The sequence below is a fragment of the Lithobates pipiens genome, unplaced genomic scaffold, assembly GCF_037356315.1.
Source record: "Lithobates pipiens isolate NorthernLeopardFrog02 unplaced genomic scaffold, aLitPip1_a1.2 Scaffold_30, whole genome shotgun sequence".
NCBI classification, from domain to species: domain Eukaryota; kingdom Metazoa; phylum Chordata; class Amphibia; order Anura; family Ranidae; genus Lithobates; species Lithobates pipiens.
This window is the reverse complement of record NW_027507791.1, coordinates 124,506,152-124,531,220: the sequence shown is the minus strand read 5'-3', so window position 1 is coordinate 124,531,220 and position 25,069 is coordinate 124,506,152. Positions and strand designations below refer to the sequence as shown.

General features: G+C 43.8%; 1 protein-coding gene across 5 annotated transcripts in view; it reads left to right on the top strand.

Moving 5' to 3' along the window:
• The window catches only part of HECTD1 (HECT domain E3 ubiquitin protein ligase 1), a 267,514-nt gene that overhangs the window by 183,531 nt on the left and 58,914 nt on the right, over positions 1-25,069 (top strand). For 3 of the 5 annotated variants that reach the window (XM_077464799.1, XM_077464801.1, XM_077464798.1), the window contains 8 exons: positions 1,113-1,247; positions 2,486-2,625; positions 6,347-6,670; positions 6,842-7,008; positions 9,744-9,920; positions 12,744-13,544; positions 14,218-14,436; positions 17,568-17,701. In XM_077464799.1, the coding sequence (XP_077320925.1) occupies positions 1,113-1,247; positions 2,486-2,625; positions 6,347-6,670; positions 6,842-7,008; positions 9,744-9,920; positions 12,744-13,544; positions 14,218-14,436; positions 17,568-17,701 (2,097 nt within the window). The remainder of the gene's footprint in view (positions 1-1,112; positions 1,248-2,485; positions 2,626-6,346; positions 6,671-6,841; positions 7,009-9,743; positions 9,921-12,743; positions 13,545-14,217; positions 14,437-17,567; positions 17,702-25,069) is intronic. The other 2 variants (XM_077464802.1, XM_077464800.1) reach the window with 1 other exon arrangement.

Below are 25,069 nucleotides of genomic sequence, written 5' to 3'. Positions count from 1 at the left end.
GAGGTAGTTGGCTGTAAACAGACACAAGTTTGTTTATAGCTAGAGAAGAATGGAAGGTCCGATGGGGTCCGCATGGAAAATTGATAGGCGGACCAGATCGGACCGCTCGTGTGAAAGGGGCCAAGTGAAATTGTAGCAGAGAAAGGTTGGCTGCATTAATCTCAGGTCTGGATGCACCTAAAAATAAACCCTTTGGCAGGTAAAACAACTCTACAGCAACACAGCAAGTTGCTCTTTTGAACACTATACATTGATGTTTTGGTGCCACATTTTTCACCCCTAAACAAGGATTAATCGGCATCCTAGGGATCATGCGTGTATTACTCTCCAAATACATCCACCGCAAAAATTGTGTAATGACTAGCACTGGGATTTAAAGTGGTTGTAAACTGCTGAAGAATAAAAAAAGAATACCCTGTAAAAAAAAAAAAGGCATAATGTGCTAGTATGCATCACATACTAACATATTATGAAATGCTTACCTTAGCACTAAGCCTTTCCAGCGGCGCCTGTTCACTGAGGTGGCTGACATCTTCCCCCAGGTGTTTCTTCTGGTTCGCTGGCTCCAATGCTGTGAGTGGGAGCCACCAGCACGGGCTCTGAAGGGCAATTACTGTAAGCCAGACTTTCAGAGCGCATGCGCCGATGATGTCATTGGGTGCATGCACGCTAAATATATTCTGAACTATGCACGTTTAGGAGATACTCACAGTACCTACAGGTAAGCCTTATTATAGGCTTTCCTGTGGATAAAAGTGGTGTAACAGAGTTTACAACCACTTTAAGGAGACTGGAGATTTATACCAGTGAGCAGTAATTAAGAAGTGAAAGACTTTTACTTGCGAGATGGCACTTAGAGCTTTTGAGATTACAAATTTCATTATTCTCCTTTCTAGGGGAAAAAAGCTTTCTTCCTTTGCCTCATTATCACTATATAGGAATGTCTGACAGCTGTTTGTGTGAGTAGTCCTTAGCCACTATTGACAGTTACACCCATTTTTCTCAGTGCAGTGATTTCTGTGCTTTTAGGATTTTCAGTTTGTGGTCTTTGTACAGCAAATGATGGCCATGAGCATGATTACAGGCTGATATTTGTTTACTGTCTTGATTAGATCCTTACTCGAAGGCTTCGGTTCAGACTGGAGCGCGCACCTGGAGAGACCTCCCTTATTGACCGCACCGGTCGAATGCTTAAAATGGAACCATTGGCTACGGTGGAGTCCTTAGAACAGTATTTGCTGAAGATGGTAAGGTTGATGTTGCTTGTTGGGATCTGCCAATTGTGCCTTAACCACTTGCTGACCATCTGCCTCAGTTGTACTGCTGCAGAATGGCACGGCTGGGGGAAAGGACATTATATAAAGTTGGTTCGCCCTGTGGCCACTAGGGGGCTTGTGCGCGTCCCCTGCTCACCCACGGAGCCGACCACCGCCGGGCTCCCGTGATCGCTCAGGGCACACGGAGAACTGGGATCTGTGTGTGTAAACACACAGTTTCCGGTTCTCTGAGGGGAGAACAGACAGATCATCTGTTCACATAGAGTATGAACAACGATCTGTCATCTCCCCTGCACAGTCCAATTCCACCTCTTCAGTTAGAACACACAATATGGAACACGTTAACCCCTTGATTGCCCCCTAGTGGTTAACCCCTTTACTGCCAGTGAAATTTTTACAGTAATCGATGCATTTTCATAGCACTGATTGCTGTGAAAATGCCAATGGTCCTAAACCTGTCCGCCATAATGTCGCAAATCGCCGCTATTACTAGTAAAAAAAAAAATTAATAATAAAAATGCCATAAAACTATGCCCTATTTTGTAGACGCTATAACTTTTGCGCAAACCAATCAATATACGCTGATTGCGTTTTTTGTTTTTAATATGTAGAATACATATCGGCCTAAACTGAGTAAGGAAAAAAAATTGCTTTTCTATATATTCTTGGGGATATTTATTATAGCAAAAAGTAAAAAAATGTTGCGTCTTTTTTTCAAGATTGTCGCTATTTTTTGTTTGTAGCGCAAAAAATAAAAACCGCAGAGGTGATCAAATACCACCAAAAGAAAGCTCTATTTGTGGGGAAAAAAGGGCGTTATTTATTTGGGTGCAACGTCGCAAGACTGCAATTGTCAGTTAAAGCGACACAGTGCCAAATTGCAAAAAGTGCTCTGGTCAGGAGGAGGGTAAAATCTTTGGGGGCTGAAGCAGTTAAAAGCTCTTTGCTTTTGGTTACAGAAAACACAAGCTCACTTTTTTTGGTTAATAATGTCTTCAGGAGAGCTTACTAGTGCAAAGTGATGCATCATGCAATGCTAGTCTGTCTCTTTTGCTCACAATCTTATTTTTATACTCGGTTACTGTAGTATTTACTCACTGCTAAAAATATTTCCTTGCCGTTCAGAAAAACCTTTTGTGAATTATATATGAAAATTTTTATTTTTCTGTACACGTGCACTACTAATAGTTTATTTGATTTTATTACAGGTGGCCAAACAGTGGTATGACTTTGACCGCTCATCTTTTGTGTTTGTGCGTAAGCTGCGTGAAGGGCAAAGCTGTGTGTTCAGACACCAGCATGATTTCGATGATAACGGAATCATGTATTGGATTGGGACCAATGCAAAGTAAGTAGCTCTTCAACTACAGTTTGGTGTGAATAAAAATTTCAGCCCAAATGTAGTTTAACTGTGGTCTATCAACATAGATGTAAAATCACTCTTTCTCGATGCAACTGCATCCAATAGACATGGCTGCGACGCAGCCCAATACACCTGTAAGGGACATGGTAGCAGATGGCCTGCTGAAAACATCATGCCCTATTTTTTTTTTTTTCCACGCCATGAAGCAAAGATTTGTGGCTGAGGCAAGGTAAAAACCCACCTCAGCCACCTGGTATTGTTGCTTGACAGTTCCCACGTGAAAAGGGCCTTACTGTTTTGTCGAGAGCTGAGACCGATTTGAAGTACAGGATCTAAATTTCTACTTTACATTGATTTTGCACACATTTTTGTACAAAAAATGCGGGAAAAAAACTCCTTGTTGACTGTTATTAAAGTGGAGCTAAAGTCAAAACTCCTATTTCAGTTCAAGGTGCACAAGTCAATATTTGAAATTAAGTGAAGCTTTGAGATGCATGGCAGGTGCAATAACTTTTATGCTCAGCTCCTTTAACTGCACAAGTCTACCTCACATCCTTTTTGTCAGAAATCTAGCATTGGCTTCTGGTGCTTAAACACATCCTACTTTGCTCCTTGTTGACTCTCACATCCAGAAAGCCTGATGTAGGAAATATTCCAGTGTTGAAATGTTTCTCACAGCCACCAATCAGATTCAAACCCGCTTTGGAAGTTTAAATACAATTGGCAATACCAGGAAGAGAGCGAAGTTGCACAGCACAAGATCCAGGAATTACACTACTTCTGCTCTCCGGCTGATCCATTTAGATGATCTGTGAAAAGAACGTTCGCAATGGAGTGCTTTTTAGAGCACTTATAATTAACCACTTAAGGACCGAGCCTCTTTTTCAGATTCGGTGTATACATGTTCAAAAAAATTTTTTTTGCTAGAAAATTACTTGGAACCCCCAAACATTGTATATTGTTTTTTTTCTAACACCCTAGAGAATAAAATGGCGGTCATTACAATACTTTTTTTCACATCGTATTTGCGGTCTTACACTTTTTTTGAAAAAGAAAATCACTTTTTTGAGTAAAAAAAAAAGAAAACCGTAAAATTAGCCCAAATTATTTTATATTGTCAAAGATAATGTTACGCATTATGTATTGTTGTTGATACCCAACATGTCGCGCTTCAAAATTGCGTCAAACTTTTACCCTCAAAAATCTCCATAAGCAACATTCTGCAAGTTGCATGTTTTGCGTTAGAGAGGAGTTATAGGGCTAGAATTATTGCTGTTGCTATCCTGATCGGTGCAATACCTCAAATGTGTGGTTTGACTACCGTTTTCATATGCGGCCCTACTCACATATGCGTTCGCTTCTGCAGGCAAGCTCGTTGGAACGGGGTGTTATAAATAAGAAACCATTTTTTTTTTTTTTTTTTTTTACACTGTTTAAAAAAATAAATAAATTGGATCACCTTTATTCCTATTACAAGGAATGTAAACATCCCTTATAATAGAAAAAAGCATGACAGGTCCTCTTAAATATGAGATCTGGGGTCAAAAAGTCCTCAGATCTCATATTTGGACTTAAATGCAATAAAAAAATAAATTTGAAAAAATTTGAAAAAATTACATTGAAAAAAAAATGTGCCTTTAAGAGGTATGGGCTATGGTATAGAGACTGGGTGGGGGCCATCTTGGCCTCACTCGTCTCCATACCACAGAGAAGGCAGATCTGGATCGCCTCCACCGCTACCAACGGCTCCGGTAAGCGTCGGAGGGCGCGGGTGGCACCTCTCCCGCCGATGATAACTGTGATCTTGTGGTGAACCCGCCACAGAGACCACCATTATTGTACACGAGGCTGGCGCTGGAAGAGATGGATATCTTGGTTGTGGCAGCAGCTGCTGCCGCTACTGAGATATCCCTCTTTAAATAATGGACGTACATCGTGCGCCGGTCATAAAGTGGTTAAGGCAAAGAGTCGAATGCCTTGTATTACGATTTGCAGGGCTTACCTCATAGCGTTAGTATCTTAATAGTAGAGTGTTTTGTTTAAAAAAGATAAAATCAATCATCAAATCAAATGGATACATCATTTCTACATTTACAGAAAATATATGCTTTTTGTGACTTTCCTTCAAAGAGAAGTCAAAGCTCTATTGGCCATATTTCTCTTTTGGGTCAGAGGAGTGCACTTCACTCTGTGACCCAGATTCATGTGACAGCGGGCTAAAGCCAGCTGTCGGCTGACGTCACAGAGCTGGTCCAATCTCTGGAAGGATCCTGCCTTTTAAGGTCTGGATCCATCCAGAAGCCAAACTGTGACAGCTGTCTCATCCTCTCAGTGCACCGCTGAGAGCCTTAGCCTGCCGCTTCCTCCCCCTTCACAGCCTGGTGCCCAGTGAGTGCTGGAGGGGCAGAGCAGAGTCTGACGATCACTGTTCTGTACTCAGAGTGGGCCGAGTCCTCAGTGGTCATGATAGCTCATGTTCTTGATCTTAGAGCCAGCGGAGGACAGCTGCTGCAGTCATATAGATGGGTATAGATGATTTTTTTTTTTTTATTTCCCACACTTCTCCATAATTTTTTGTTAAAGAGGTAAACCTAGAGTGGAACTTAACTACAGCACAAACTGAAAACCTTATTTCATCTATTTTAATATTCACAGCAAAACCACCTATCCATCCATGTTTTTTTTTTTTTTTTATTATTATTATTTAAAAAAACACCCCTAGGATTTCTAGCTAAGGCCATCTTAAGTGAGGGAGAGTGATTTATGTACCATTTACTTCCTGGAGTTCATCTGCTCTTAGCTCAGGCATGGCAGGCAGGAGAGTGTGCTTGGCTAAGAAAGCCCCTCCTGCTAAAAAAAAAAAAAAAAAAAAATGTGCATTAAAAAACGTTTGGTAAATATGATCTAATTTTGGCCTAGGCCAGAAACTGGGAAGCAACTGAAGAAATGTATATAAAAATACAATATATTTTCTTATCTGTTTATGATGACTAAGTAGCATTTGGATTAAAAATAGTAATTCTGATCAAGAGCGTTTAATTCCACTTTAAGCTTTCTAATGTAGTTGATGACTGACTGTCAAAATGACTATCCAGTGCTGTTGGTTGGCATTTCTGATTCCTGGAAATGCAAGGGTCGAATGCTCTTGTTTTAGTTAAAGGGGGGTGCAAAAAGCAAATTTATTTACCTGATCCCTCACTACCACAGGCTCCCCTGGGGCTGCTAGACCAACCCCCACAGCCTCTTCTCGCCTATGCTTTAGCGGTCGCAGGTCCTCTTATTTCATCAAGACAAATGCAGAGCCCATAGCCTTGCATTGGACATGAGCATTTTTTTTTTTTTTGCCCCAGCCCCCGACCTAAGCGAGCATTGAACTCATGTAGGATTGGGCATTCCCACTGCCAGGGAGCATTTTTACTTTCCTCAGAGATGGGTTGTAAAGGTTGCTTCTAGCTGCAATATCTGATGATCTCAAATAAGTTGCAATTCTCTGCCATTCTCGTATCTCTTGATGGTCTTCACTGTACACTTCACATAACTCTTCTTTTGGGTTTGCTGCTTTAAAGACAGAGGAGAGTGTATTTGCTCTTTAGAACCTCCAGTATAAGTTAAAATAAAGTCGGAAACATGCATACAATTTAGTTCTTGGTTTTAAATATTTGTTTTAGTTCCTTTTAATGATGTATATAATTTTGACCTTTTTTAGGACTGCCTATGAGTGGGTAAACCCTGCAGCTTATGGTTTGGTAGTAGTTACATCGTCAGAGGGACGCAACCTACCATATGGTAGGCTTGAGGATATTCTGAGCCGTGACAGCTCTGCTCTTAATTGCCATACAAATGATGACAAAAGTGCATGGTTTGCCATTGATCTTGGCCTATGGATTGTGCCATCTGCCTACACCCTACGTCATGCCCGTGGCTATGGACGTTCTGCACTTCGCAATTGGGTCTTCCAGGTCTCCAAGGATGGCCAGAATTGGACTACGTTATATACGCACGTAGATGACTGCAGCCTGAATGAGCCTGGGTATTTACCAGTTATTAATATAAGTGTTGATTTAGTTAACCTATAGAAATAGCGTGTTTTAAAAATATAATGAAAAATATAAATAAATGAATTGTAAAGAAATCTTAATTTATTACATTCTAAATAGAGGGTGGTGGATCTGCAAGTACAATGTGTGTTTCTGTCTTCAAGGTCAACTGCCACATGGCCACTGGATCCTCCAAGAGAGGAAAAGCAGGGTTGGCGCCATATTCGAATAAAACAAACCGGAAAGAATGCCAGTGGTCAAACACATTACCTTTCTTTGTCTGGTTTTGAGCTGTACGGCACTGTGACAGGAGTATGTGAAGACCAGCTAGGTATGTTATGACATCACAGAAGTTGGGTGAGATTTGAATACTTTGATATAAAACATTGCTCTGTGCTGCTAGAAAATGTTGTTGGTGTTTTGACTGGGAGCCAGAAATAACAAAGTATGTTTATTTCTGTGGTTCCTGCAAATACATTCTTAAAATAGCTTAGTCCTGCAAATGAGAAGTCTTGTAACTTGTTCATGAACAAAAACAAGCTTGTAGAAGTCTCATATTGGTAATGCATCTTTTGGATTTCACAGTCAGTAGTGAAAATAAGCTTGTGTTTAATGTTTAAAAAGCAGTCACAGTAATCAATTTACTCAGTTTTCCATTCTGTACAATGCATAGTTTGTCCATAAGTAGAGGCTGTGCATTAATCAGGATAAACATTATACAGTTTTTAGTAAATTATCTTCATCATAAAAAGGTAAGGTAAAAAAAGAATGCGTTGGTTGACTCTCTCCTTCAGGTCACTGGCAGGCAGAAGTGGCGATGTGGATGGGCATAAAAAGTTCTGAAGGCTACAAAGCATTTTAACAGTTCAGATTTGTTTCACTGGAATAGCTAGTCTTTTTTTTTTTTTTTTTAAAGTGAACCTGTGCTTTAACTATACAGTGAAAAGCAATGGGTTCACTTTAACCTCCCTGGCGGTATGATTCAGTCTGGAATAAGGTGCTGAAAGCAGTACAATTATTTTGCATGGAAATCTGGCTTTTATTTTGTAGTCCTGTAATTCTTAGGAATAACGCTCTGAAATCTCTTCAAACCAGAGTCTAGCGGACATCCCGGGTATGATAAAGTTTATAATATAATAAAGAATAATAAAAATTATTCAATAATGTAATCAAATCCAAAAAAAACTGAAAAAGGGACATGTTTTGGTTGCTATGGATAATCTCCAAATTCCAAGCAGTAAAAAACAGTATTTATAATATAAAAGTACATGCAGGGCATTGCACAAACCACTAGGGACAAAGGGGGTGTGTATTTTTTACTACAGCACTGTAATCTGTAAGATTACAGTGCTGTGTGTGTTTTGTGTGTTTTTAATTTTTTTTTGAATTTGCCGCCGTTCTCCGCTCCCGTGCGTCGTAACGTCGCAGGGAACGGAGCTCGGCGGCATTCGGCACTGTGAATCGAGCGGAGGACAGCTCGATCACACAGCGCGGCGGACATCGCTGGATCCAGGGGACAAGGTAAGTAACGATCCCTGTGTCCTCCCCTGTATCGAGCGGTGCAAACCCGAGTCTGGCTCGGGGTTACCGCTCTTGTAATTAAAATCCCAACCCGAGCCAGACTCGGGATTACCGCTAGGGAGGTTAATACCTCCTCCTCAGCAGCATATGTTCTCCTTTCCTTTGCTCACCTGATATTGCATTGAGCTGCCAGAAGCAGAAGAATCTAGTATGTGTTAGCTATGATTTTCTTAAGGCTGGTCATAGATAATTACTTATTTTTTTTCCTTTTTGACCAGCCAGCTGGCTGTTTAGAAAAGAAGGAATGGATTCCCACATTCACAAATTCAAGGTGGATCAAGAATCCTCCCTGCTGTGCTATCTGACCGTGGGACTTCTCTGCTGCCGGAATACGCTGATCAGCACTGCAGCTGATTGGCTGCATGCTATGATCAAACACAAGTTTTCGACAAGTCCCATTTGAGAGTTGATCAATTGGTCGACTTGAGTCTTGATTGGAAAAGCCAATAGATGGATCGAAATGTGGTTATTTCAGCAGGGACTGGCCAAATTTTTATCCATCTATAGACTGCTTTAGTCCTAGCTTAAACAGGGCTATATACTCCCAGGTAGCACTGGTGCTTGGTAACTGGCCCAGCACTTACCCTTATTTCACCAAACCCAGCTATTTTGTTTGTTTCTGGCAGCTAAGTAAAGTAATTGGGGTTAATTAAGGAAATGATTTGCTGCTGGACTAGTAATTTAAGCAAGCCTGCATTTATTCAAAGAGCATTTGCCTCTTTCTGCTGAAGCTTTTTGTGAGACATGCCGGTATTTGTATTTGCTATTAAAGACCACTGATCTTAGCCTTGGTTCACACATGCGATGCGGGAAGAGGTGCGATTACAGTGTCGGTTCCTGCATTGCATCTCCCCCGCAGGCAGTTTACATTGCCCCCTGCGAACCGCTGCTGGTGTAGGTACAAAGTGTGAACACCCATGCGATCCGATTCCAATGCGAGAAAAAAAAAAGAAAGGTCCCTGCACTTTTTTTGTGCGCATCACGAACAGACATCGCATGTGATCAGCACAGCAATGCAGGTGCGAATCACATGCAATGTCTGTGTTTGCATATATGTGAACCCAGGCTTAATAGTGTAAGTATTACCATTGACGGATAGGTCTGAAAGATGTTGTGACGTTTTTTAAGCCTAGTACACACAATCAGAATATCTTACAAAAAATATCGCTTTCAAAACGATCGCACGATAATCTGATCATTAGTACACCACTTTTGTCCAAAATGTTTCCAAGGGGCAAACGCAAAAATGTATTTCGTACGATACCAGATCGCACGATTTTCGTTTTAATCAGTACAGTTTTCATCCGAAAATACAATAAAAATACATTACATTACTTCCAAATTTTTATTCTGTTGTATGGGAATTTTTGTACTTTAGTAAACTATTCGTTTTCCATATAGAGACTAGCATGCAACAAAAACTGGATGATCATTCATCAGATAATCTCATTGTGTGTACTAGGCCTTACTTTTTCCCTTTTTAAGGTAAAGCGGCCAAAGAAGCAGAAGCAAACCTAAGGCGCCAGAGGCGATTGGTACGCTCTCAAGTTCTGAAATATATGGTGCCTGGAGCCAGAGTCATTCGTGGCATTGACTGGAAATGGAGAGACCAAGATGGTAGTGCACAGGGTGAAGGCACAGTTACTGGAGAGTTGCACAATGGTAAGGAAGTTGTGGTTCATCCTAACTAGCCTGCCTATTCTGTAAAGAGTTCAAAACTCATTCAGGTATGTTAAAAGGCAAGTAAACCTAAGATATATGTTGCTTGACATGATGGAGCAGTGTTTCTCACACATGTTCCTTGGACCTCTGACTGGTAGTATTTTTCAGATTTCTATTATATCTGGGTTGACCACAATTTAAGGGATCAGTCACACCTATGTGCATGCGTGTAAATGGGCCCTTTTACTTATTGATAAAAACACAAAAAACTGCAGAGCATAAATGTGAAGCAGCCAGGTAGGAGAGGAAACCTTTTCATGCAGTAAAATTCATGGATTTTATATCCGGAAAATGTGAATATGCAGTGAAAGAAACTGAAATATGGAAACATGACTTGGTGGTGGTCCCTGAAACATTGCTCAAAAACTTTGTTCTTCCAGAGAGAGCTTCTAATTATGTTCAATCACAATTTAAATCCCCAGACTAGTACCTGTTTTTTTAAATGTTGACAATATATTAAAATTTGTAGTCTGTTGTAATATTTACTAATTGCCTTTTGTAGACACAAATTATACAGGGGTTACCACATCTGGGAGACAGGGCAGTAAGAAGCTCAAAGACCTCCTTCTCCTTAAATCTTCTAAGGGTGATGGCACATGGACCACCGGTCAGTCAGTGGTTTTGTACTTTTTCTTTTAGGTTATCTGCAGATCTTAAAGTGTTCACAGTGTTTTATAGGTATTTTTCTAGCTCTGTGTAAAGTGGACTATGCAGGTTACAATCTTTTGGACAATCTCCTTTAGATTTATCGACTATTTATAACAAATATCTAAATCATTTAATACATGTTCTATGTCCTCACAATACATAGTTTTGGTAATTATAAATGAGATTGTACAGTGATATTACTTTTCAAACTGTAACATGTATAGCCAGCGTAGTATTAGAAAAGCTTTTTTTAGATAATTTTCCTCTGAAAGTGAAATAATGAACATAACATCAGCGCTAAGATGTTGGGAACCAGTAGAAAGAGTCATCAGTGAGACAGAAAAACGTATACGGTTTATACTCCAATAAAGTGACTGTGTAAGCTTTCAGCATTGCTGCCTTCTTCAGATTGGGTAAATCCTTGATACTTACCATACCAGCCTTGTGCATTACCTTAAATCACCATGTATTCATAAAAAATGAATAAAACATGCTCACTACAACAGCCATAGGCATATAAATCGCTATGGTGTTAACCTCACTAAGTGGGCATGGACTACACAACGCAGCAAATGCAAGAACTAATGCATTCCAGTGGTATACCCTCTTTGTCAAAGCTAACTTATCTACTGATGATTAATAAATATAGTATTGCTGCAAAAGATGCCAATAATAGGTCCCAAACATGGACCATTTATTGGTATGTTATGCAGCTATAATATATATATTTTAAGAATCGGATAAGTTGGCTTGTAAAAAGAGCATACCCCTCAAAATGCGTTCTCTCTTGCATCTGCTTTGGAGTGTCATCCAGGTCCTCTTGTTGAGGTTAGCCCTTCCACAATTTTTATATGGCTATGATTTGTCGTATGTGAGTATATTTTGTCTACTTTTTATGACTAAATGGTGCCTTAAGGTAAAGCACAAGGCTGGTGCACCCTTCTGTTTTCTTTTGATAATCTTTCTCTAGTTAATGTTGGTGAGAGTGTTTCAGTACATGCTCGAGTGTTTGCAGTGTAATTATCTGTTGCTGGAAAATGAAACTTGTTGGGCAAAAGTTTTAAAGATACAAGTGGAAAAAATAGCCCAAGTGGCACCACTCCTGAGATAGTAACTCAGGTAACTGCCCTTATTCCCATATCACCTCTGGTTATAAGTAGTGGTAGCCTATACTTAGTATCATTCTATGATTGTCAGGGAGCAGAATGTTAATAGGAGTGTGAAATCTTTGCATTTGAAATCGTAAATCTTACTTTGCGTAAGCCTGTCTAGCTGGACAGCTCAAATTTTTGCCAAAACCTGCTGTGTCGGCTGAAATTAGAACAATGGGTGGCAGTTATTTTACTCCGCTCAGTTCATTTTTAAATTGACTTTTGTCAAACTGGGTGGAAGATTATCAGCCAAAAAGTGACTGCAACTTATCAGATGCAGTCACTTTTTCGACCGTGCCACTGTATTCATACAGTTGCAGTGGGACTTATTGGGAATCAATAGCTTTTCTCTTGTTCAGCCCATGGACGAAAATCAAGCCTAGTATGGCCAGCATTTTGTGTAACACCATCTACCTCCAGCTTAAGTTTCACCCACTGTGTGTATGAAAAAATGTCTCCTCTTAGGTTCCAGATACTATTGTATTCAGCTCTTTCTGCATCACAAATGTATAACACAAATATATTTTCAGAAAGCAAGTTATTATCTAGGTTTACTGGTCATTTAACATTGGAAGTTTGCCCATTGCAATGGCACAGTGACTAACGCTTTGGGTAGTAAAGGTCTTTCTTTTACTCCTTCATTTTGCTGTGGTGGCCAGAATTAACATCTTCTCTTGCAGTGTTTTTTCACTCTACTTCTGCTGCTTACCTCTGCTTTCTGCTTGTTCTAAAATTAACAATATCTGCCTTTTGCCTTTAAATTTTTTATTGGGTATAATATAATTTATGCATATAACTGCAATTACCTGCTGCTATGAGTTTGTCCATGTTTTCTTAATTCCACTAAATCAAGTGTTGGTGAGTGGGGTTAATGTGCTTGCTGTGGCTTGAACTCTAGCGTGATCCCAATCAAATGCTCTTTGCTGTCTGCTTTTCCATCTTACACGCTACTGTCCCTTTCCAGGCTGGATTGATGTCATATGGGATGCCGGTGGCTCTAACTCTTACCGCATGGGCGCGGAAGGAAAGTTTGACCTCAAGCTGGCCCCAGGTTATGACCCAGAATCTGCAGTGTCATCCAAACCTGTTTCATCCACTGTTGCAGGCACACCACCCTCCTGGAGCAGCCTGGTGAAAAACAACTGCCCCGACAAAGCCCCTCCGCCTTCCTCCTCCTCTTGTACGGTTGCTGGCGGTGTGACTGGCTCCTGCAGTCGCAAGGGGAGCAGCAGCTCCGTCTGTAGCGTGGCAAGTAGCAGTGATGTGAGTCTGACCTGTGCCAAGACAGAGAGGAGGGCAGAGGAGCAAGTTTCTGACCTGCATCATGATCCCATCCTTGTACTGTCTTCTAACCCGGCAGCCTCTGGTCCATCCACATGCCCCACAGGGGGTGAAACACTGGGTGAGGGAGGAGAGAGGAAAACAGGGGACGCACCTGCCATATCAATGGGCATGGTGAGCATTAGCTCACCCGACGTCAGTTCTGTGTCAGAGCTCAGCAACAAGGAGGCTGCTGTTCCCAGACCACTGGGTTCGTCTGCTAGCAACAGGCTCTCAGTCAGTTCTCTGTTGGCTGCAGGGGCTCCCATGAGTTCCAGCGCTAGTGTTCCCAACCTGTCATCACGAGAGACATCAAGCCTTGAATCCTTTGTACGGAGGGTTGCAAACATCGCCAGGACGAACGCCACCAACAATATGAACCTTAGCCGAAGCAGCAGCGATAACAACACAAACACACTTGGAAGAAATGCCGTGAGTTCTGCAAGTGAGTATTGACATGGGGGGAGTTTGAACCAGAAATAACCATTGTTATAGTTCATCTGAATCTTTGTGTTAATAGAAGTTTTTTGATTTTATTAACACAGAGACACAGGCAACATATAAAATAGAATTCCAGCTTAAACCTAATTAGCCTTCAAAATATCCCCTACCCCCTCCTAACGCCTTTGCTGACTAACCTGTGTAAAAAAGATGCATTTACTTGCCTATTTTCAGCCCACTTTGGGCCAGTAATGTGTCCTGGCTCCCCTGTGTCAGTCAGCGGGGGCTGCGGGGAAAGGAGTGCGTGCCAAAAACAGCTAGGGCATAGGAGCATATCGGTGATATCACCACTCCAGGCTTTACCAGCCATTGTCGAGCACTCTCTCCGCCCCTGCAGTTGCCTCTGGTTGACACAGGGATAACGTGGCCAGATAAGAATGTACTAAAAATAGTTAAGTATATACATCCTTTTTTGTTGTGTTGTTAACAAAAACAAGTATATGCATCTTTTTAACACGTGTAAGTATAGGTTTTAGGAGGGTTGCATTTTTAAGGCTAGTTTTGATTTAAGCTGGAATTCCACTTTAATGTGTTGGCAATTTAGCTAATGGATATAAAAATGTGCTGTCAATTACAGAAGTTGTGAATCCTAAGTTTTGGTTTGCTTCTCTTTTTAGCCTCTCCACTCATGGGAGCTCAGAGTTTTCCCAATCTGACCACAACAGGAACCACATCAACTGTTACAATGTCCACTTCTAGTGTCACTAGCAGTAATGTAGCCACAGCCACCACAGGCCTCTCTGTGGGCCATTCGCTCAGCAATACTTTGACCACCAGCCTGACTTCCACCTCCAGTGAGAGTGACACTGGCCAGGAGGCAGAGTATTCATTATATGGTAAGTAAGGAATCTTGCTGCTTTCCTGGCCTTAGCATGTTCTATTTTTTGGGAGTTGGCATATTGTTTGAGCTGTCTGGCATATCAAACCAATGCAAGTTCTAGGTTCCTGTAAAATGTATCCATCGGGTACAAAATCCATCTAGAAAAATGGGCTTCAGTAAATCATTGATTTTATTGCAGTTTTCAGACTATTTGTGCCCATTTCTTATTAGCATAAAGTTTGTTATAGAGAAAATCTGCCAACAAATAGCAACTGTCAACCCCAGCAGGTCATCCCATAGGCTGACCTTAGTGTTTTCTGGTAGCACCTAGCCACGGGGCTGTGATTTTGTTGTCTGTATATTCTGTTCTACACCCAATAATGTCTATTATGCATACAGATGCAAGAAAACTTGAATTATTGCTTAGTAAACAGACCTCATGTTAACCACTTCAGCCCTGGGAGGATTTACCCCCTTCCTGACCAGAACGCTTTTTGTGATTCGGTACTGCGTAGCTTTAACTTACAATTGCACAGTTGTGCGACGTGGCTCCCAAACAAAATCGGCACCCTTTTTTTCCCACAAATAGAGCGTTCTTTTGGTGGTATTTGATCACTCCTGCGGTTTTTATTTTTTGCGCTATAAACAAAAAATAGCGACAATTTTGAAAAAAAAAAACACATTATTTTTTACTTTTTCCTATAATAAATATCCCCCAAAAATATATATAAAAAAAGTTTTCCCCAGTTTAGACCGATACGTATTCTACATATTTTTGGTTAAAAAAAAACGCAATAAGCGTATGTTTGGTTTGCGCAAAAGTTAGAGCATCTACAAAATAGGGGATAGTTTTATGACATTTTTATTAATAATTTTTTTTTTTACTAGTAATGGCAGCGATCATCGATTTTTATCGTGACTGCGACATTATGGCGGACACATCGGACATTTTTGGGACCATTGGCATTAATACAGTGATCACTGCTATAAAATTGTGTTGATTACTGTAAAAAATGTCACTGACATTGAAGTGGTTAACCACTAGGGGGCGGTGAGGGGTTAAGTGTGTCCTAGGGGAGTGTTTCTAACTGTCTGGGGTATGGGCTATGTGTGATGTGGACACTGAGCGCTGCTCCCGATGACAGGGTGCAGACGATCAGTGTCCTGTCATTAGGCAGAACGGGGAGATACTGTTTACATCGTCATCTCCCCGTTCTTGAGCTCCGTGACACGATCACGGGTATCCCCACGACAGTCGAGTCTGTGGGTCCCGCGGTCACGGAGCTCACGGCAGGCACGCATGGCGGGGAATTCAAAGCGCCATTCTGCCGACGTATATATGCCGACAGCTGTGATGTTTATGTACTTTTAGTTAAGAAGTCAAGCTGCTTTTCAATGCAGACTTTTTTTTTTTTTAAAGGAAATCTGGTTTAATTAAAAGGTTTATTTAGACCGTAGAAGAATTGTTTACACACAGACCCTCTATAAATAGTGATGGGCTCTGGTGTGTTTGGATCAAGCCTGCCAGGAAGCCGTCGCTGCACACCACCAATCATAGGCAATGAGGCATTTCTCGACCGGCATTCGAACACGCCCAAGCCCATCGCAATCTACAAATGGACATTCAACACTCTTTCTGATCTCCATTGGTGTCCTTTGAAGATCAGTACAAGGACACACACTGCACAACCTTCCACGTTAATCCAGGGTGGCAGCTAAGCATCTGTCACTATCTGATAACATTTTTGTAACTACGTCTTAAAAAACAAGGCTAGATTTGTCATCACAAAGTAAACTATCGCTGTTCCAAAAAAAACCTTACTGTCTACCATGCATTTGGCAGTCCATTAAAATGAATGGGCTGTCAGAAGCCAAACGTGCAAAAACTTGTGCGTTCTTGTATGAACAGGTCCTTCATTTTGTTAAATAGCACTTGAATGTTCCATAGAACTCCTAGAAATGTGGGCACATGAAACAGGTGTTAACCTTTTTGAGCAATGTACACAAACTAATACCACAAAAAAATGTCTCCACCATTTGTTTTGAGGAAACAAAACACTGCACACCAAAACTTGATCTGTGCAGTGAAGTATGGAAAAAGGCGTATATCAGTGTGGGACTGCTTTGCTGCCATTAGGCCTGCATGGCTAACAATAATTGAGGGACCAATAAGTTCTAGGTTATATGAGGAAATGCCACAGAAGATTATCAATGTAGGAGTCTGGTAATAACGAGACAGATAAGCTGTTTACACTAAGCGATTCGGATCCACCCACAATTCCAAATTAGAGGCAAAACACGGGGCATGTTTGCCATGCCATTACTTATAAAAGCACGCAAAGCTTTTCGCTCAAAAAGGAGCGGGAGCTTCTTTTGGGCAACAGCAGCAGCAAAACCACACCGTGCCTTTAACAAGAAATGGCATCAAAAGCGCATCCCACATTTTGACGGGTTTCTGGAATCGTGGGCAGATACGCTGCCATTCTGCTCGCGATTCAAATCGCCTAGGTGTGAATGCAACCGAAGTCTAAAGGGATGTTCTGACTTGAAATGATCAGAAGCATTAGCTGTCCAGCAGAATATTTAAAGTGGTTGTAAAGGCAGAAGGTTGTTTTATCTTAATGCATTCTATAAAATATTCTATAAAAAAAACTTATGTGTGCAGCAGCCTCCCTAATACCTGAGTCCAATCTTGATCCAGCAATGTTCACGAGAGACTCGGCTGTCTCGGACTCTCCCTCCTGCAATTCAGAGACTGCCATTCGCTCCTGCTTCTGTCAATCATTGTCAGTGAGCCACTGATATGAGAGAGGGGGTGGGGTCAAGCCATAGCTCCATGTCTGAATGGACACAGAGCAGTGGCTCCGTGGGGGTACTCGGCAGGAGAGAGGGGTCAGGAGCTATGGAGAGGGACCCAAGGAGAGGATCTGGACTGCTCTGTGCAAAACCACTCCAACAGAGCTGGAAAGTGTAACGTATTTGTTAAGAAAAACAAGACTTTAGTATCAGTTTAACTTTATGTAGTGGCATTTCCATTTAAAAATGTTTTGAAGCTTGTTCTTATAACAAGGTAAAGCTGTTGTGTTAACACCAGATGTGCTGTATTTGCTTACATTTGTACTTAGTTGTTTACAATTGTGCTGGCAGATTTCCTGGACAGTTGTCGGGCAAGTACTCTTCTGGCTGAGTTGGATGACGATGAAGACCTTCCTGAACCAGATGAAGAGGATGATGAGAATGAAGATGACAACCAAGAGGAACAGGAATATGAGGAAGTTATGGTGAGTTTCTGAAACCTATACGGTGTTGGTTAACAGAACATCAACTGACTAGACATCATTATGTAAAGGAAGTTATCAGTGTTTGGCTTTTAGTCTTTCCAATAGGTTGCTGCCTTGTAAACCCCAACAATTAACTTCACTAATTTGCTCTGTTTTCATCTGTTTAAGCACTTCCTGCCCATCTTATAAGAGAACGTGTGCAAAGTTATCCTGACTGGATGTCATATGACCTCCAGCAGGATAAGCCACAATCGCATGCCTGCCGTTGGTGTGGTGTGCCAAGCTGACGCACTGCATCACCAATCTTGGTAATCTCGGGCTACCAGGTACGCCCACCCATGACCACCAGGGTTGCCAATCAGTGCCCATCAGTAATGCCTGCTAGTGCTGTCCATCAGTGCTGCATGTTAGTGCCGCCTTATCAGTACCATCAGTGCAGCCTCATCATTATAGGAGAAAACCGGAGTTAGACTTACCGGTAACTCTTTTTCTAGGAGTCTTCCAGGACAGCCTTTGAGATATAGGGCTCCTCCCTCCGGGACAGGAAACACGTCAAGCCAATTAAATAAAAGGTGTGGTCCTCCAGGCCCTCCTCAGTTTTACTCCAAGAACCGCCGGGAGGCTCTGAAAGACATAACACACTAACAATCACGTTAATACACATCCTCACCACTTAGTCCAATTTAAACAACTTTGGGTGGGAAGCCAGGCTGTCCTAGAAGACTCCTAGAAAAAGAGTTACCGGTAAGTCTAACTACGGTTTTCTCATATCGTCTTCCAGGACAGCCTTTGAGATGATAAGCAAGGAGCTCACCTTGTCAGGGCGGGATCACTGCCTGGAAGACCTTACGTCCAAAAGTCTGCTCTTTATCAGACCATAAATCCAGACGGTAATGTCTTGCGAACGCTGAGTAGCTGGACCACGTTGCTGCTTTGCAGATCTCCTCCGGAGAGGCTCCAGCCCTCTCTGCCCATGATGCAGAAACCGCCCTTGTAGAGTGTGCCTTAACTAAGGGTGCCTGCTTCCCCTCTAACTCATAGGCTTTAACTATCGCCATTCGTATCCACCTGGCGATAGACGCTTTGGACGCCTTGCAGCCCTTGCGGGCGCCCAAAAAATTAACAAAAAGTGAGTCTGACTTCCTGAAGACCCTAGTGGCTTCTAAAAAAAAATTAATAGACTTCTCCTGACGTCTAACAAACTTAAAGATCTCGCCTCGTCCTCGTCTGAGGTTGAGAAAAAAGTTGGCAAAATAATATCCTGTGTCCTATGAAAAGTGGACACCACTTTAGGAAGAAAACTAGGGTCAGTCTTAAGTACTACCCTGTCTTCTAAGATTAACAGAAATGGCTCTCTGACCGAGAGCGCCTGCAGATCACTGACCCTTATAGCTGATGTGATCGCTATCAAAAATCCAGTCTTTAGTACCATCCACTTAAGTGATGCTCCCTCTAAAGGTTCAAATGGATCTTGGGTCAAAGCCCTAAGAACCAAGGCCAAATCCCAAGTAGGACAGGACTTCATTCTCACAGGCCTGGATCTAGATAGAGCCTTGAAGAAGTTCCTGACAAATGGATTCTGCTGAAGGGAGGACTGAAGGAAAACGCTTAAGGCCGCCACCTGTACCTTTAGAGTGCTGATAGATAGGCCCAGCTCTACCCCTGCTTGTAGAAAGTCCAGGACTGCCGGGACCCCGGGGCTTGCAATTCCCTGTTCTCGCAACCAGGAATTAAACCTCTTTCCTACCTTGGCGTAAATTGCCCTAGTAACTGGTTTACGGCATTCTAACAAGGTCTTAATCACTCTTTCTGAGAAACCCTGTGACCTTAAGATTTGTTCCTCAGATACCAGGCCGCAAGCTTGAGCCTCTCTATCTGAGGGCACAGGATCGGCCCCTGGGAAAGTAAGTCCTCCCTGACTGGCAGAAACAGCGGAGGATGGACGGCCAATTTCTTTATGCTGGCAAACCAGGGTCTCCTTGGCCAAAAAGGAGCTACTAAAATGAGGTCCGTAGTCTCCGAACGGAACTTCTGCAGGACCTCCGCCACCATCCTTACGGGAGGAAAGGCATAACACAGGCCGAACAGCCATGGATTGGCAAGGGCGTCTATCCCCCTGGCCCGATCCTGTGGGTGAACCGAAAAAAATTGCGTCACCTTCCTGTTGCCTTCTGTTGCAAATAGGTCTATTTCTGGCCTTCCCCAGCATGACACAATCTCCTCGAACACTTCCTTGTTGAGGGACCACTCGTCCTGACCTATCTTCTGGCGACTGAGAAAGTCGGCCAGTAAATTCTGAGTTCCCTTTAGGTGAATGGCTGATATTGAGGACAAGTTCTTCTCTGCCCAGCAGAAGATTCTGTCCGCAATTACCTGGAGTGCAGGGCTTCTGGTTCCCCCTTGCTTGTTCAGGTAGGCTACTGCTGCCACATTGTCTGAGCGAACCTGCAGATCCCTGCCATGTATCTGGGACTGGAAGGTTTCTATAGCCTTCCAAACTGCCAGAAGTTCCTTCTGGTTTGAGGAACGACCTGTCTCTAGGTCCGACCAGGAACCCTGGGCTAAGGTTCCCTCTAGGTGGGCACCCCAACCCAGCGCACTGGCATCGGTCGTGACCACCACCGTAGCTTGTGGGGACCAGGGAAGACCCCTGTCTAGGTTGACCTGGGCCCGCCACCACCAAAGAGACCTCCTGACTGCCGAGGATAGGGGCATAACCTGATCCAGGCTCTCCTGCCTGCCATCCCAATAACGGAGCATGAGTCTCTGTAAAGGACGCTGATGATGCCTTGCCCAGGCCACCGCTGGAAAGCATGATGTCATCAACCCCAGGACTCTCATAACCTCCCTGATCTGGGCTTCCCGACCAGATTGAAGCTGGGCTACCGCCTGCTCTAACTTGCAGATCTTCTCCTCCGGAAGAAATACCCTCATTTCCACCGAAGAAATCCTGTATCCTAAATACAGGACCTCCTGTGAGGGGGTCAGCTGGGATTTTTCCTGGTTTATCAGCCACCCCAGTGAGTGCAGGAAAACCAAGGCCTCCTGTATGTCCCTCTGCAGTTGTTGGGCCGACTGGGCTATGAACAGTAGATCGTCCAGATATGGGATCACTGTTATAGCCTTGAGCCTTAATGGGGCCAGTGCCTCTGCCAGAACCTTTGTAAAGATTCTTGGTGAGGCTGAGAGCCCGAAGGGGAGAGCTCGAAACTGGAGGTGTAACACACCAGTGTTCAACCTCACCACCAACCTGAGAAACCTCTGAGATTCCAGATGAATCGGGATATGCAAATATGCATCCCTGAGATCCACTGTGGCCATGTGACAGCCCTGAAACAGGAACTTGGTTACCGAGAAGATTGACTCCATCCGGAACCGCTTGTATTTTATAAATCTGTTCAGGGGGCGGAGATTCAGTATTAACCTGAACTTCCCCGAAGGTTTCTTTACCACGAATACGTGGGAGTAAGCCCCCAAGCCTCGCTCCTCCTGAGGCACCTGCACCATTACTTCTTGGTCCACCAGATCCCCCAGAAGAAGAGACAAAGCCTCTGCTTTCTCTTGGTCCCTTGGTAACCTTGTTACTTGAAAATTTGGGAGGGGAACTGAACCAAACCTGTAGCCGTTCCTTATTACATCTCGAATGAACGGACTTTCGGTTGAAGCTTCCCACTGTGGGAGAAACTTCCCCAGTCTTCCTCCCGCCGGGACGCAGGAGTCACTGGGTTTTAGGGGAGGGTTGAGGAGGATTGAATAAGATTCCTCCTCTGCCTCTTCCCTTGTGACCTGTCCAATGCTTTTTGGGGCGAACCTCCCTTTCCTGCAGGTTCTGCTGCCTGGGGTTTCGAAAAAGGCGCTTCCCTTCAGGTCTCTTTTTTCCTTTCTGGGAAAGCTTTCTTCCTATCCTGCATGCGCTCTAACGCCTCTTGCAGGCCGGGCCCGAACAAATGATCTCCTGAAAAGGGTAATCCACATAACTTCAATTTTGAAGCTGTGTCTCCTGACCAGGTTTTAAACCAAACGGCCCTTCTGGCAGCGTTCACTAGTGCTGCAGATCTAGCAGCCAGTTTGATTCTGCAGAGGCATCAGCTAAAAAGCCCACAGCCTTGAACAGTAGCGGAAAGGACTTCAACATCTGTTGCCTAGAAGTACCCACAGAAATATGCGATTGTAACTGTGTAAGCCAACACTCCAAGTTTCTGGCCACACAGGTAGCTGCTAGGGCCGGTTTAAGCCCGATGGAAGAGGCATCCCAGGCTCTCTTAAGCAGCACATCTCCCCCCTTATCCATAGGGTCCCTGAGTGAACCCATATCATCAAAGGCCAAATCTGTCTTCTTAGAGACTTTAGCCAAGGGAGCATCTAATTTGGGAACCTTGTTCCAGGGATGCACCGCATCCGACTCAAAAGGGAACCTCCTTCTAAGGCTACCTGAAAAAAATGGCCTTTTTTCCGGTTGTTCCCACTCCAGCAGAATCGCCTCCACTAGCGACTTATGGACGGGGAATACCCTGTCTTTCATTACACTCGACCCTTGATACATCATGTCGTGTTTTGAAAGCTGGACCTGTTCTTCCCTGATCTCCAAAGTGTCATATATAGCCTTGAGGAGGTCACCCACATCATCCAAAGACAGCTTGTATCTGGCTGATCTAATGGCCTCTTCCTCCCCCTCAGATTCAGAAGTAGACTCTGTCCTAGAGGAGGCTAATGACCTGGGTAACCTCTCCCTATCCACCTCCTCCTCCTGACTTGGTTCGGATAAGGAAGGCATACTCACGGCCCTGGGTAAAGGGACAGAGGGACCCTGCATCCTATCCATCATGTTTTTGAAAGATTGGAAGGTGGATGCAATCTCATCCTTTACGGATGTTAAAACATTGTGACAAGCTGCCACCGAGTCCTCTTTCACCAGGCTACTGACACAATCCGGGCAAAGCGGCTTCTCCCAACCGGTGCCTAACTTAGCCCCACACACGGCACATTTCCTTCTGGGCAAAGGTATCTGGGCTCTGTCCTGTTTAACCTAAAAACAAAGAAAAACAGGGTCCCATTAAAATACCACCCCTGACCACACCACTGTGCTTCTAGGGTCTGTCTAGGAAGTGCCCCCCTTCACCAGCAGGTTCTCCACCCCGGGAAGGTACTACGGGTCAGAGTGACCCCCCACCCCCCAGTGTAAGTCCTGGTCTGCCCTCACCAAGCTTACCTGAGAGGTACTGGAGCCTGTTGAACCGGAGTCCACCTGCACAACTGCACTCTCCATGGTTCCTGTGTCTCACTCAGTCTCTCTGAGCCTTCACACCGCTCCAGGCAACCCTGTAGTCACACCGCCGCGCCCAAAGGACTGGAACAGGTCCTGCGGCGCCCCCTGATGACGCGAATCCGGCGGAAGTGCGTCTCTCCCACTTCCGTACGCCAGAGCGCAAAGACTCCACCCCGACGCCGAGCGTTCCTTACGAACGCACCGCTCACAGTACCCGGACGCCGGTCGGTGGAACGAACGTCTCCCGCCGCCATCCGACCGACAGGTACCAGCGGTTAGCGCTCCGAGGGGGAGATTGCCGCGCATCGGGGTCCCGTTCTCTCCGAACGTTTTAAATGGCAGCGGGGACTGAAAGCTACCCTCTCCTCCCTTCGTACGGACCGAGGGGTGCTAAGGGTCAGGTCCATCAAGGTGCTCTCCCCAGGCAAAACCCCTGAGAAGGAGCTCCCCTTACCAGTTCCAAACGTGCTCCTTCCCGTCCGGCAGGAAACACAAAAACTGAGGAGGGCCTGGAGGACCACACCTTTTATTTAATTGGCTTGACGTGTTTCCTGTCCCGGAGGGAGGAGCCCTATATCTCAAAGGCTGTCCTGGAAGACGATATGAGAAAACATATTTATTTACAAAATTTTATAACGGAAACAAAAACCTTTTTTTTTTTTTTCTTTTTTTTTTTTCCGGTCTTTATTTTACTTGTTTAGCAAAAAAATTAAAAATAAACCCCAGTGGTGATCAAGTACCATCAAAAGAAAGCTCTATTTGTGGGAACAAAATGATAAAAATGTTGTTTAGGTACAGTGTTGCATGACCGTGCAATTGCCAAATAAAATGCGGCAGCGCTAAAAATTGGCCTGAGCAAAAAAACTGCTGATCTTGTCAGAGACTGAGCTGTCCCATGCCTCCTACACACTTCCTGTGTTTAAAGTGCCTTCTTAGTTCTTATCTTGGACTAAAAATTTATTAGCCTTTATGTTTTAGACCAGGGGTAGGGAACCTATTGCTCGCGATGGCTCTTTTGATGGCTCTTTTGATGGCTGCATCTGGCTCTCACCTCTCAATCCGTGGATTGCGTGGTGTGCCGATCCGTGGATTGAGCCCATAGGAAAGGCTGCAGCTTCGGCCTAGCTCCGGAGCTGCGGCCATCTTGGTACACCCGGCGGCGGCCTAGGTGAGTGGCACGCTGACGTCATCACCCGCCTCAACTGCTCATGGATCTGCCTGCCTGTGTAGTGGTAAGCAAGCAGACAATCGTAGGGGAGATGTGGATATTACAGTAGGGGAGATGACGTGGATATTACAGTTATAACTGAAATTAGTCGATTAATCAATTAAAAAAATATATAGTTTTAAACGTATTGCATGGCTCTCGCGGAATTACATTTTAAAATATGTGGTGTTCATGGCTCTCTCAGCCAAAAAGGTTCCCTACCCCTGTTGTAGACAATGGAAGTAGTGGAGTACTTAAAGAGGAAGTAAACCCTGATGCATAGTAGTCCATTATGTGTCCCTTACCTGACACAGGAGCCAGTGAAGTCACCGCTGTCCCCTGTAGTCCGGCGCATCCATCTTCTCGGTGGGTCTCACTGCTCCGCTGCTGTCATTCAGCGAAGCCACAATGACGTCACTCCCGCGCATGTGCACGGGAGCCGCCACTCGCGGCATATCGCCGTTGACCGTGGCGCGCTCAGTGCGGTGCCTGTCTTTCGACAAATATCTCCTAAACTGTGTAGGTTTAGGATAGAGGTCGACCGATATGGGTTTTTCTCTGGCCGATGCCGATATTTAGAAATCATGGCGGCCGATAGCCGATATATGATGCCGATTTTTTTTGGGCCGATATGTTAGGCCGATTTTATTTTATTTATTTATTTTTTCCTTTTTTATTTTTATTTATTTTTTTAATCCCCCTTGATCTAACACACCTTTCCCACTGGGGCGTTTTTCAGGCGCTTTTGGGCTAAAAATAGCGCCTGTAAAGTGCCTGCAAAATGGCTCCCCTGCAGTCTGTGTGAAAGACAGAGTGCTTTCACACTGAGGCGATGCGCTGGCAGGATCTTAAAAAAAAAAAAAGTCCTGCAAGCAGCACGTTTGGAGTGGTGTAT